Consider the following 12822-nt stretch of genomic DNA (forward strand, 5'->3'; position numbering starts at 1 on the left):
ACAGACATGTACGCATGAGTCCTTACTTGATGCCTTCGTACTATATCTGGCTAATACATTCTGACCTCTGGGACACCTTTAGTGCAAGCTGGATAAGTTGCTTATGACTCGGGAGTCATACTGAGGTAAGCAGAAAAGTGACGCAGCCCTCCCACGGCGGGGAAGTGTGAAAACTGGACCTTGATTTAATGCAGGACTAACATGAGTAATACAGTATGTGGAGGCATTTTTCTTTTGAACAGGACCATTACAAATGAAAGGCAAAGAGTTTTCTCTTCATCTCAAAGAGAAAAACTGTGTCTTATTGTGCTTTAAGTTTCTCTAACAAAGAGTTATGCACAAAAAGCACTTACACTCTCTCCTAGATCCAATTGTGTTTTATTTCTCTTTTCATGATAAAGGCAATCAACATTTAACAGCAGGTTGATGGCAAACTAACTCTAGCTTCACTGGGTTTTCCAATAATGTAGCTATTGACTGATGAATGCCTGCAATTTAACCCCATAGTCCAACTGCACGTCTTTCAAAGAGAAAAGGCACCGAGTGATTGCCAAACATCAAGAGTAATCAATTCACCACCTTGGAAGGTCTTTCATCATCTCGTGCTGCATTGTTAATCGTACAGTGGAGCCGATTCTGAAACAACCGTGACACAATTATCGTGCTTGCAGGGGAGATGAATACCAACGGTGTCACATCAGTTGAGTCTCATTGTCATTTCGTGTCCCCTCAAACAGCACTGAGGAATGAGGTGGTTTGAATCGAATTTGATTTTGCACACACTGGGAGCAAAAAAGCTTAGTTCCTGTGTGTTCATGCTCCAACAACATAACCCCCGCCCCCCACTGTGGTGCGGCTCAGATATATGACACACTGTTATCACCGAGGAGGCTGTGGACGGGGGAAATAAAGACCACTGTACCGTAAAGTGACTCTCAGTCCAACAGGAAAGAAGGGAAGTCAGAAGCAGAGGATTAAGGCTCATTGACATAAACAAGCAGAGCATTTGAATACTTCGCTTGTTGCTCACTGACCGGAAGCTATAGCTCTGGCATTTACATTTAAGAAAAGTCATTTCTATTAATGCCACTTGCAGGTTTCAGACACAGCCCGTTTATATACAAACAACTTGTTAAATGTCAGTTTACTTTTTCCTCTGCATTTAGACATGTGCTGAAATAAAATGTCACTCACCACAGAAAGACAAACATCTTTTTAACCCCTTGAGAGTGAGGTAGATAAATGACTTATAAAATGATGAAAATTACATTTCAAGTTGTTTTTTTGACCAAGTAATCACAGAGAGGTAACGGCAGACAACTGTGTCCTGTATGACTGCCCACAGATCGACCAGTTGACCTTTTGCTAAACATGAACATGATGTTGTTTTGTAGTTTGAGGACGAAGCATCCTGGTACATTGAAGTGCTGTAGCAGTAGGCTATGTTTGCTGTTATCAAAAAGATACACATGCCCAATTGACATTCATGGTGCAGTATTGTGTTGAAACCACTCCAGCTTTACCAGCTCTGCCCTGCTCGTTATTCAATTTGGGTGGTTTTGAAACATTAAAGTCAGCTGGACACAGTGTTTTCGACCTGCTCGTGGAGCTATATGTTAGCTTATTCGCTAGCTATATGATTAAATAACCAAGTCTGGAATCTAAAATCCTGGATTTATCTAAAATTTTGACTTCCAATCAGCAGCTGAACAAAACTTGTGATGTTTTTCCATCAATGAAAATGAAACATAGTTTGAAAGGTTTGCCCCATTGCTATTGCAGAGGTTCCCACACGGCATGACATTAAGTTTAAGTCTGGAGAGTGAGCCAGTCCTTCATCTCAATAATGTCCAGTAGCTCTGGTTCAGGGGTTAGACTACTGGCCCTTCCTGTCCGCCTGTTGACGTGTTCTTAAATGAGATACAAGACTGTAAATGTGTTTGTGTGGTAGGGAAGTGCATGTGCTGTGTGAATGGGCGAATGTGGCTAACAAGTGTAAAGCAGTGGATAAGGTTAGAAAAGTACGGTGGCCCTGAGGGGCAAAGCACAACGACATTTCGGAAAACACAACGACATTCGACAAAACACAACGACATTTGACAAAACAGGCGATTGTACAGGATAAGACAGCAGCCGACAGATATGAATGACATACAGTATATGGTAACATTTATGGGCAACAAAGTCACTGTTAACAAACTCAACATTTATCTGTCCTTTCAAATTAAAGTTTCTGATGTGTGTGATTGGAGCAGCTGCTGACAGATGTGCAGCTGACAGTGACAGTTTCACTAAACCGGAGCCACCATCCGACCCTCCCTCGTTCACGTCGTGCCGTCTCTTGGGCATATAAAGGCATAAAGCCGCTGTATATTCTTTGTTTTTCGGTTTTTCCCGGTCGGCAACTGTGAAATCTGGTGCGTACCCATTTCTCTCTCGCACGCTCACTCGCTCACTCTCGATCCGCATTTGAAAAATAATAACTATAGGAAGAAATACAGACACGCAAAAACCATGAAATTGAAATACTGTATTGTAGCCTAACTCTGTGTGACCACAGCTGGTCACCAGTGTGTCGCGCCTCACAGAATTTCGGGCTTCTTTTAGCTGCGGCCCAGCCAAGAGTTAACGCTCGTGAGTCCGGCTGCATCGGGTCCAGGCTTCAACATCTGTGGACCGGACTGGGCTGGGTCTTTGAGAACTCTGGCACGAACGAAGCAGCTTAGAAACTCTGTCAATGGGCGATCGTCGGCTACGAGTGTTTTTTACATCCACAAGAACTTGCAGAAAATAAACAGACCCAGCTTCTAAATGAGACCGGATTTTATTTGCTCAAACTTGGAGCTAGACCTGCAGGGCAGCGAGACTGAGACTACTCTACTCCTCTCACCCAGACTTGAGCACTCATCCTGGGCTACACAGTGTTGACTCGCTCCGCTGTCCTGTTTTTCCTGATTGACATTGATTCTAACCAATCACAAACAAGAAGTGTTGTCCCTATTCTTTCCGTAATCTAAAATGTTGTTGTGTTTTGTCAAATGTTTTTGTGTTGTGCCAAATTTTGTAAAGTGTATCGAGACCATGTTGCAGCATGGTGATTTTACACTTTAAATAAACTAAACTAAATGTTTTTGTGTTTTGTCAAATGTTTTCGTGAACTGTCGTCGTGTTTTCCGAAACGTCGTTGTGTTCAGGGCCACCGCAGAAAAGTGCTCTACAGGTTCAGTCCAACTGAAGGATGAACCCCTGACCATGACCAGTCTGTCTGTCACTTGGCTTTTTGTCACCAGTCTCACATCAACACACAGTACTGCCCCCTGCAGCACAGTGCAGTCCAAATAATGCACAGTTTTTTTCCAACACCACCTGTATACAAGCAGAAATTTCAAGATGTATCCCTTGCATGACATACAGTATATAACAGAAGGAAGCTGCTCTATCACACAAACACACGCACACAAATCGTATAAATCCCAGTGTGCATCAATCACTGGGCCTCCATGTCAAGAAGAAGGTGTGGATGTAACAGAGGGGAGCAGCCACGGAGCTAGAAATGAAGATAATTGAAGCTAATCTGATGAAGATAATTTCATAATGGGGCGTAATCACCAAAGTCTTTCTGGAAAATGCAGTTTGCAGTAAAAGTCCCTAATTCATCCATCAATTAAAACTTTTTGATGAGAAATGGAGATGATGTGCACAAGACGGGGGGTAGATGGAAAGAAAGAAAGACAGAAAATGAGACTGACAGTCAGAGAAATGGAACGACATGTTGTCCATTAAACATTTAGAAGATTTAATCGCGTTTTTTTCTCAAGACAAGTAAATTTATGGTTTAACAATTTACACCTGATTCAGTGACGATTAAGCCAGAGCAGCTTTAAAGAATATAAAGTAAAAAGGGGACATACAGAGGCATAATTATTCTCTGCTTCCAATGGATCATCAAAAGTGGTGACAGTGGCTCAGTGTGTGCTGGGATCTGACAGATCATTCTGCCACCTATCCTTTTCAACAGGCTTATTAAACATTAAATTATGCAGGAGCAGAAGCTCAAGCTGGAGGCACACGGACAATCCTTCACCAAAGTGAGAACACTAATTTGCAGGCCATCGATGTGTCACTTTAAATCCTCCTGTTTCATGGGACAAAAATTTGACTTAATCTTCTGAAACCATTTTGCTCTTTTCAGTTTTTTTTAAACAACTTATTCTTTGATTGAGTCTATTAAATAGAAAAACAAGCAACTAGCCACTGAAGGTAGCATTTATGTCTAGAGAAATGCCTGTAGGACCTTTCTGCTGCGTGAGTCAGTGCATATGCATATAGATGCACATATACAAACATACCCCGATTACACTTTTCAAACACACCTTCTCACAAGCACAAAGGCAAACAAGCTTCCTCAAGCCAAGCAATGCACTACCGGGAAACACATATGGGCTTCTTACCACATCATACATACATTATCCTCTGATTGTCCCTCCTCCCCCTCCCCCTTTTTTCTTTTCTAACAAGCAGCATGTGCATTAACACTCTCTTCTCTGCAGGTCTGAGGGAGCTGGATCATTTCAAGAGGGGCCGCATGATGATGCCGAGAGATGGATCAGCAGCTGCACGCATTCATTAGGCCTCCTGGAATCATTCTGCCCCCATCCGGTCCCATTGATGCACGGGGGCTCGAGCGACGTCACAAGTGGGTGGCTAACGCGGACCGTGTGCAGATTACGACACGATCCCTTCCCTGTCACAGACACTCAGACCTGCGACCAGACCCTTCTGTGTAGAAGCCCTATAAGCTGGATTTAATGCTGCAGCAGCTTGCAGCCGGAAGGATCTAATACCTAGGTGATGGGATCGTAAGCAAAGGCTCTATTAATATGTGCAAAGAAGCAACACAGATGTGCGTGTTCGGTTTCTGAGAGCGTGGAATGGGCCAATAGTGAGGATTATTGTAAAAAAAGAGCCAGACACAGCGAAAGCAGTCATGGCTGCACATGCATTATACAGCTGCAGGGATTCACTTAGCAAGGCACAAACATACATACAAACACGTAAGGGCAAAGGATCTTCAGGTTATTGATGTAGCAGAGTGCAAACTTATTCTCACACATGATCTTTCTCACTTGAAGTTATTTCAAGGGGGTCGACTCGAGCCGAGCGTTTGCTTTACCTTGTCAGTGTTGCTGTTGTTGAGAACCACCGGCATGTTTTCCAGCATTCTGTCGTTATCTGACACCAGCTGGGGAGACGTGCCATTTCCCACGCCGAGGTCCCTGCAAGTCAGACACAAAAAGTTCTGTCAGGGGTGTGAGCTGGCATCTGGCACAAAAAAAACACTAGTCTTTCATTTCAATGTAAAGATCCCAGCCAAAATTCATGCACACACATGCAAGATGGATAGTAAAACAAGGTCCATTTCTTCCTCCTTTTGCAAATAAATAAAAACATAAGACTTGTACACCTTCCAAAATGCTGTTAAATCAGAAATCCCTGCATGATTTCTAAAGGCTCTGCACACCCACATGGGTGTTTTCTCTGTTCAGGACTTAGTGGGTGTGTAGACGGAGCTTGGCTGACGTCTATCAGGCTCTCTCTCTCTCTCTCCTGTGTAAAGATTTTAGCACCTGTTGCTGTGCTGCAGAGGGAGAACTCGCTCCTACCTACGTACTGTACGGGGTCAGCTTCGGCAATTTGTCACCACAGCTCTGCTCTCCAACTTTTTTAGAAGAAGTGGGAGTTAAGACGTCAAAAAAAAAAAAAACTCAAAAGAAAACACCCCTTGTGAGCAACAGAGGGGAGGTGGAGGAGAGATAGGGATTTAAAAGTGAAATTGCAAAAAAAAAAAGGGTACACAGACAGACATTGCTGCAGTGATTTCAATCATTTTAGCCACACTTGGCTTATTTAGCTTTTCTGCAAACAAATGGAAAGAAAAACACCACTTTCTCCTGCCTACGTGTTCATGCAGGAAATTAAACCTATATTTAGCTGAATGGCAACAAGCTCATCTCTCTCTCTGCTTTTTATTCTGCTAGGAACACTGGTTAAGGCTCATTTAAACATTTATATATATAAATATATGGCTGCTGCTTATACAAAGATGATACTCAAGATGACACACTGTCATTCACCCCCTCTCCTCCCCTCCCCTCCACCCAAAGAAGAAACAGGAACAGGATATGAACAGTGGGAGATCTCACTTTACTATCCTAAGAGACTAAAAAAAGGGAGGGTGGGGTGTGGTGGGGTGGGGGTGGGGGTGGGGGGTCCCTGTGCTTCAGCTGTAGCAAACCACACGAGACATGAATAAATAAGGCAAACTCATCAGCGTGTGATTTCAACTTTGCATTCCTCCAATCGAAAACGCCCACACATATATCACCCCCTCCCTCCTCCCTCCCTCCCTCCCATCCTCCTCATGAGCACGTGTCCATGCTAATTGTAAATTCTTACAGGCATCCCTTCTCCCTTCTTTCTTTCACACTCCCTGTCACACTGAATCTCTTTATTGCCACAATTTGTAGAAGCATATTCATCCCCACAGATCAGAGGTGGAGTTCAAACACGCAGAAACAACGACGTCGCAAATGTGTCGTTTTGTTGTTTAGACTCCATCATCAGGCTCCGGAAAAAAGAAAAAAAAAGGAGAGCTATCACTTATAATGCGCCATTTCTATCCCAGGGAAAAAATAGTCATGGAGGAATCATTTGAGAAATGTTACTGCAGAAATGTGCCCAGACAAGAAGAACCATAGATATTGTTGGCTGCTCCCGTCACAATAACCTTTCTCATAGCTTCTATTCAGAACTGGTCAGGAAGCTGAAACTGAATTTAAAATTAAGTTAGCCGACTCCTGCCTGGTGCTGACCAAAATGTCAACATGTTTTCAGATTATCTTACGGGTTATGACCTCAGGCAGATGGCTGAATTAAGAAAAAAAATAGTATTTTTCAGTAAGATTTCACAGCTGCAACATTGAATTTCTTCTTGTGTCTCTCTAGAAAGCAATGAATCACTCACAGTGTATTTATGAAAGAGAGGCGGATGTGCTTGGATTGGTCAAGAACGAGATATTGATTCAAAGAGACTGTAGCCTCAATTTGATTTCAATTGGTCGTGGGAGGACAATAGCATATAACTGAGACGCCAATATCAACAGTACACTGTGCAGACCATTCAGACGGAGCTGGAGATGGAGTATTGGCTCCGACTGAGAGGTCTTGTAAAAGAAAAAAAAAATGGTGTAGAGTGAACAAACTGAGTTCAACATTTAGAGTTTTCTTTAGTTGCTCAAACGCCGCCTTGCAGTATGACCTTCATAACCACCAAAGGGCCTGTTTGGAAGAAGTTGTTCTCTCTTGCAAGCTGATAAAAGATGGTCTCATGTCAGGTTTGTGACAAGCTTTGCATTGCGATATGCAAATCGGGGCCTACTGCTGCGTGTTACGTTGAACTGACAACAATGCTAATGGAGCAGATGCATCTGTCAATCCTAAAATATATGAACCGTAGCCAGAAGTGCTCAAATGAATGCAGATTGCGATCACATAGTCATTTATTCTAATCGTTTTCAAAAATAGCTGCAACTTTCGTGTCGCTGAAAAATAAACCGCATTAAAATAAAACAAGAAAAACACAGTAAGTGGCTTTTTTTTAGATGGTTAAAAGGCAAAATAAGTTTCCATTAACTTCCAAAAAGCTTTTTTTTTATTTCAGCTGCTTTAAGAATAGCAACTGAAATGGTCATGACGAATGTTTTGAGCGAGGCAATCTGGACTGGAGACTAGCATGGAGACAGTAATTGCTCTGCACTGTACACTGAGTCATATGCAGTGATTGAGACTCTGTATGAGAGAGAGAGTCTGTGAAAAGCTCAGAGGCTCCTGTGTGCCAACGACAGAAGATATACACCTTCCTTCAATCAGAGAAGCAGGTGCATGCTCTTGTATCGGCCAATCACCACCTTGTTGAAGAGTCCTCGACCCTAATTCTACCTGAGCTCTAACTCCAACCCTGCACACAGTGTTAAGGAAGGAAGGAAGGAAGGGAAACAAGCACAAAGACACTTTAGCCGGAGGATCAATAAGTCAGTATCACATCACAAATTACCAGGCCACTTGAATCTCGGCGTCCCTCCTCCCGACATTCCTCTGGCCCTCTCCATTGATCTCCTTTTTGCTGCTTTTGATGAGGCGCAGCACCGGTTCGATCTCCTTCAGCAGCTCGTTGTTCTCCTCCAGCCCGTTGCACAGGAGAGCTCCGTCCCTCATCAGCAGGGGGTCCGGGGCCTGAACGCCTCCTCCCCGCTGCAGGAGGGTCTGGGTGATGGACGGAGAGGAGAGGTTCTCGATGGCCCTGAGCTGCGGCTCCTTGTTCACCTGCTGCTGCTGCTGCTGCTGCTGCTGCCCGGGGCTGAAGGGGCTGAGGAGAGGGGAGCAGTGCTCGTAGGACTTTGAGGGAGGGAAGGCCGGGCGCGTGACCCTCACCGTGCGCTGGCGGCCGTCGCCGGACAGGGTGGTCTCCAGGTGGGTGGTGAAGCCCTCGGGCCCGCGCAGGATGAGCACGGCGTGGCTCTCGGGCGACACGTTCTTCAGCGTCTCCAGGGCCCGTTCGTAGGACAGGTCCACCAGGGGCTTGTTGTTGACGGCCAGGACGATGTCGCCCACCTGCACCAGGCCGCACTCCTCCGCCGCGCCGCCGCGGATCAGGTCCGACACGATGACGGGCGGCTTGGACACCCGCTGCTTCACCAGGAAACCCAGACCGCCCACCTTCCTCTTGAAAAGACGCACGGAGATGATGTTGGGCTGCAGCTGGCACACCGTCGGCTCGGACTCCTGCATGTTGCTGCCTGTGTGGTTGTGTTGAGTGTGCGGTTGTGTGTGAGTATATGTGTGTTCCCAGGGATGTTTCTGAAAGAGCAACAGAAGGAGGAAGAGAAGTTCTGTTAGTTAGAGATTAGATTGACTTGACAACATCAGAAAAAGAGGAAATTAATCATTAAAGTAGGAGGTAAAATTACACCTGCACCACTTATCAGTGTGTAACATTACAAAGGCAAATATTGGCTTTGCTTTTGTAGATGAAAACTAAAAAGACTTACAATATTTGCAGAGGTTTTCTTCAACTGAACCACTGCTGTTTGCTCAAATGCTGAAAAGTAACTGTACTATTTACTCAGGTGCAGAGTACAAATGTGTGGTATCGTCATTCTACAACATTTCAGGTGGTAAATTCTGTAGTTTCAGTACAAACAAAAAGCCAGCAACACTCATTGTGTTCTTCGTGTAACTTTAATTACTCACACAGACATGCAAAAGTACCCAGCATCACATCCTCACAGCTGTCTGGAATCAGATAACAGGCAGAATCCAAATAGAAATATATCACATAGAATAAGAGATACAATAGCTATTGCACAGAGAACAAACTTACAATAAAGTGCCTGAGACTAATACATATTTTAAGGTTAATGAATTTAATAAGGTACAACTGGTCAGATCATCATATTGAGATCAATATACATGTAATGCTCTGACCAGTTGTACCTTATTTACTTTACTGTACCACCTGTAGCCAATTCTGTACTGATGCGTTGTGGATGGTCTGAGAAAATATGTATTAGTCTCAGGCACTTTATTGTAAGTTTGTTCTCTGTGCAATATGTATTGCCCTTCTTATTCTACTATGTGATATAGAGCTGCAACAATTAATCGATTACTCGCACAATAATACTATTTTCAACTATTTTGATAATTGAATAGTCGGTTTCAGTAGAAAAAAAGTCAAAATTCTCTGATTTCAGCTTCATAAATGTGAATCTTTCTGGTTCCTTTGTTCCTTTATGACAATAAACTGAGTATCTCCTTGGTTTGTGGACAAAACAAGACATTTGAGGACATTATCTTGTGGTTTGGGAAACACTGGTGACATTTTTCTGCATTTTTTAACATTTTATTGACCAAACAACTAATCGATTAACCGTTTAAATAATCAACAGATTAATCGATAATGAAAATAATCGTTAGTTGCAGCCCTAATGCGATATATTTCTCTTTGGATTCTGCCTGTTGTTTGTCCTAATTACCTGCATGATGCCAGACAGCTGTGAGGATGTGATGTGATTCTGTAGTTTCACCTCTGCTTCATTTATTCAACAGCAATAGATACACCAGGTTAAGATCATAGATAGAGAAAACATGTAATCTCTCTTTGTGTACCAACCATTATTATTAGAGATTAAACTACCAAGGTCAATAAAGCAGATAAAATGCTGATGCATCACTGGTTATATCCAACCCCACTAGAGGAACACGTGAGACATAAAGCTGTGTTCTCCAGTTTTTTCTATTGCAATGAAAAGTCTGGTTGAGTGACACCAACCTTTGAAAGCAAAAACTTTATTTATGCTGCGTAGAAAGACAGGGATGTCTGTCATAGAAGAGAGGCTGTGTGTGTTTCCACTGAACACAATAGTTAGAAAATGCCACCACTCCAGAGTCTCAACCTTCTTTTATCAATGCTGCAACCACATACGAGAAAATGTTTGCACGTGTCTTTGTGTGGTCACAACTAAACGTCAGGGCGGGGGGGAAAAAAAGAGAAGAAAACGAGGCACGCGACTAAGAAAAGCTGTCATTTTCTCTTCTCTCGCATGTGGCTGTGTTATTTCAGCCTGTGCTTGTTACTGCACTTGAACCTAACACAGGGGTCTTCAATGTTATTCAAGGCCAAGGACCCTGAAGCTGATGGAGAGATGGAGCAGGGACCTCCTACTACTAGCTATATGTATAAAATAGTGTTTTATATTAAAGCAGATATCAGCTTCGCGGCCGTTTCGGCTAATGCTGCGTTCAAGGCAGGCTTTTGAAACCGTAAGTTACAGCTTCAAGTCACAACTACGACTTGGTAGCGTTCCAGGTAACCCGTAGCTCGTGTTTTTACCATCCTGTTGTCTGTGAAAGTTCCCTATAACGGCCACTCGTAACTTCCGACCCGTGAACTCGTACCAGATCGAACTGGTATGACTTCACAGGAAGGAAAAACACAAAGTACGAGTTTCTTTGAACGCACCATGAGTTAGCAGCCCCCGCCCTTGTCAGGCATCAATTGGTCCTCGTGCTACGTCACCACATTCACACGCATCCCTTGGCTGCACACACAGCCCTTCATGCCGTTCTCTCTCCTCATTGGATAACACTTGTATCCCACAAGGAAAATTTTCTCCTCGGGTTACAGCAGAGCAGAGTGACGGAGAGACTCGTGTTTAGGCTGAAATACTTCATGTAAGTGATTGCTGACGGAAAATAGGACTATTTAGGACTTATATTAACAAAAACATTCCACTGATATCTGCTTTAAACTGGACACCATATTGTGCATTCAGCAGTAAGCTATTCAAGGTTGAATGCAGCTACAATGAGTGGGGGGGGGACTGTCCCTCTGCCATTAAAGGGATAGTTCACCCAAAATTCAAATTTCACTCATTATCTACTCACCCTCATGTCGACTAAGGGCTGGGAGAAGTTTCAGAGTCCTCCGTGCCTTCTCTAAGTTACGGGGGGGTCCGCGCAGCAGTATTTGTCCATATAATGGTTGTCAATGGATACCAACTTTCTTCATCCAAAAAGACACACCAAAAATGTATTGAAGCCCCGACATGAGTAATTGTTCCGCCAGATTTGCACTGACACAGGAAGAGCAGTGAACCGAGACACTGGGAGCTTCCGCTACAAACAAGCTTAAAATATAGACTTATTTAATTTTTTTCGGAACAATTTCTCATGTCGGGGCTTCAATACGAGAGGGACATTACAGACGAGCAGCATGGAGGTATTTGGATGTTTTTTGGTGTGTCTTTTTGGACGAAGAAAGTTGGTATCCATTTACAACCGTTATATGGACATGCACTGCTACGCCGAGACCCCCTGTAACTCAGAGAAGCCACGAATAACTCTGAAACTTCTCCCAGCCCTTAGTCGACATGAGGGTGAGTAGCCTAGATAATGAGTGCAATTTGAATTTTGGGTGAACTATCCCTTTAATAAACAGACCTTGTTAACTGATACCAATGCCAACATCAACAATGTCTGTCACCTGCATGATAATCATTCAAATTGATGTTTTTATTTGAAACTGTGGAAACTAAAAGATACAAAACAGCAAACAAACCAGGAAACAGCTGTTAAAGACCTCTGACCTTACAAAAACAAGTGGTGGTGGGGGGGTAACAGCTCTTCTTCTGTTCTTTGAAATCGCTGCATCTGTCTGCGTGGGCGTCTTCTTCTTTTTCGCTTGCTATGTAGCCTATAATGTAGCTACAGTTTCTACGTCAAGAAAGAAACACTTGCAATACGCAGTCGGTACAAGGCGAGGGCAGGCACGAGCCGGCTGCACATCGGTGGGGGCGAAATATTTCAGCACCAAGGTCAGCGCTCCACCTTTCCCGCTGTCTGTCACTCTCTCTCTCTCCACCTCTCCACCTCTCCTTCCTTATTCCGCCTCTCTGAACTCGCTCCTGCAGCCAGGACTCACAGCACACAGGGAAACGTCCTTGAACGCGTCATGTAACTGCGATGTAAATAAATAAATAATATATATATAAACAACTTCTGCATGAGACTTTCACAGGGAAATGTTCATGCACTCTCTTTGTATAAAAAGTCTGAACAGTTCCACCGACTTAACTAACTCCCACGTCCACTGACACCTTGGCACTTGGTTATTTGCATAATAGGCTATCTGCGTCAGGTCTTCAGGTCACGGCTTTAAAAAAAAGTGTCGCCCGTTCATAAATATTGACTGAGGTGTCCCGGGGC

At 43.7% G+C, this 12822-nt stretch overlaps 1 protein-coding gene across 1 annotated transcript in view; it reads right to left on the reverse strand.

Annotated features, from left to right (window-relative positions):
- nos1 (nitric oxide synthase 1 (neuronal)) overlaps positions 1-8847 on the reverse strand; it is a gene marked incomplete at both ends in the record, with an annotated part of 44883 nt that extends 36036 nt beyond the window's left edge. The window contains 2 exons of the mRNA XM_083979154.1: positions 5174-5276; positions 8114-8847. Coding sequence (XP_083835280.1) covers positions 5174-5276; positions 8114-8847 — 837 coding nt within the window. The remainder of the gene's footprint in view (positions 1-5173; positions 5277-8113) is intronic.
- Between the last annotated feature and the right edge of the window lie 3975 nt (positions 8848-12822).

Source organism: Trachurus trachurus, assembly GCF_905171665.1.
Source record: "Trachurus trachurus genome assembly, chromosome: 9".
NCBI lineage: Eukaryota > Metazoa > Chordata > Actinopteri > Carangiformes > Carangidae > Trachurus > Trachurus trachurus.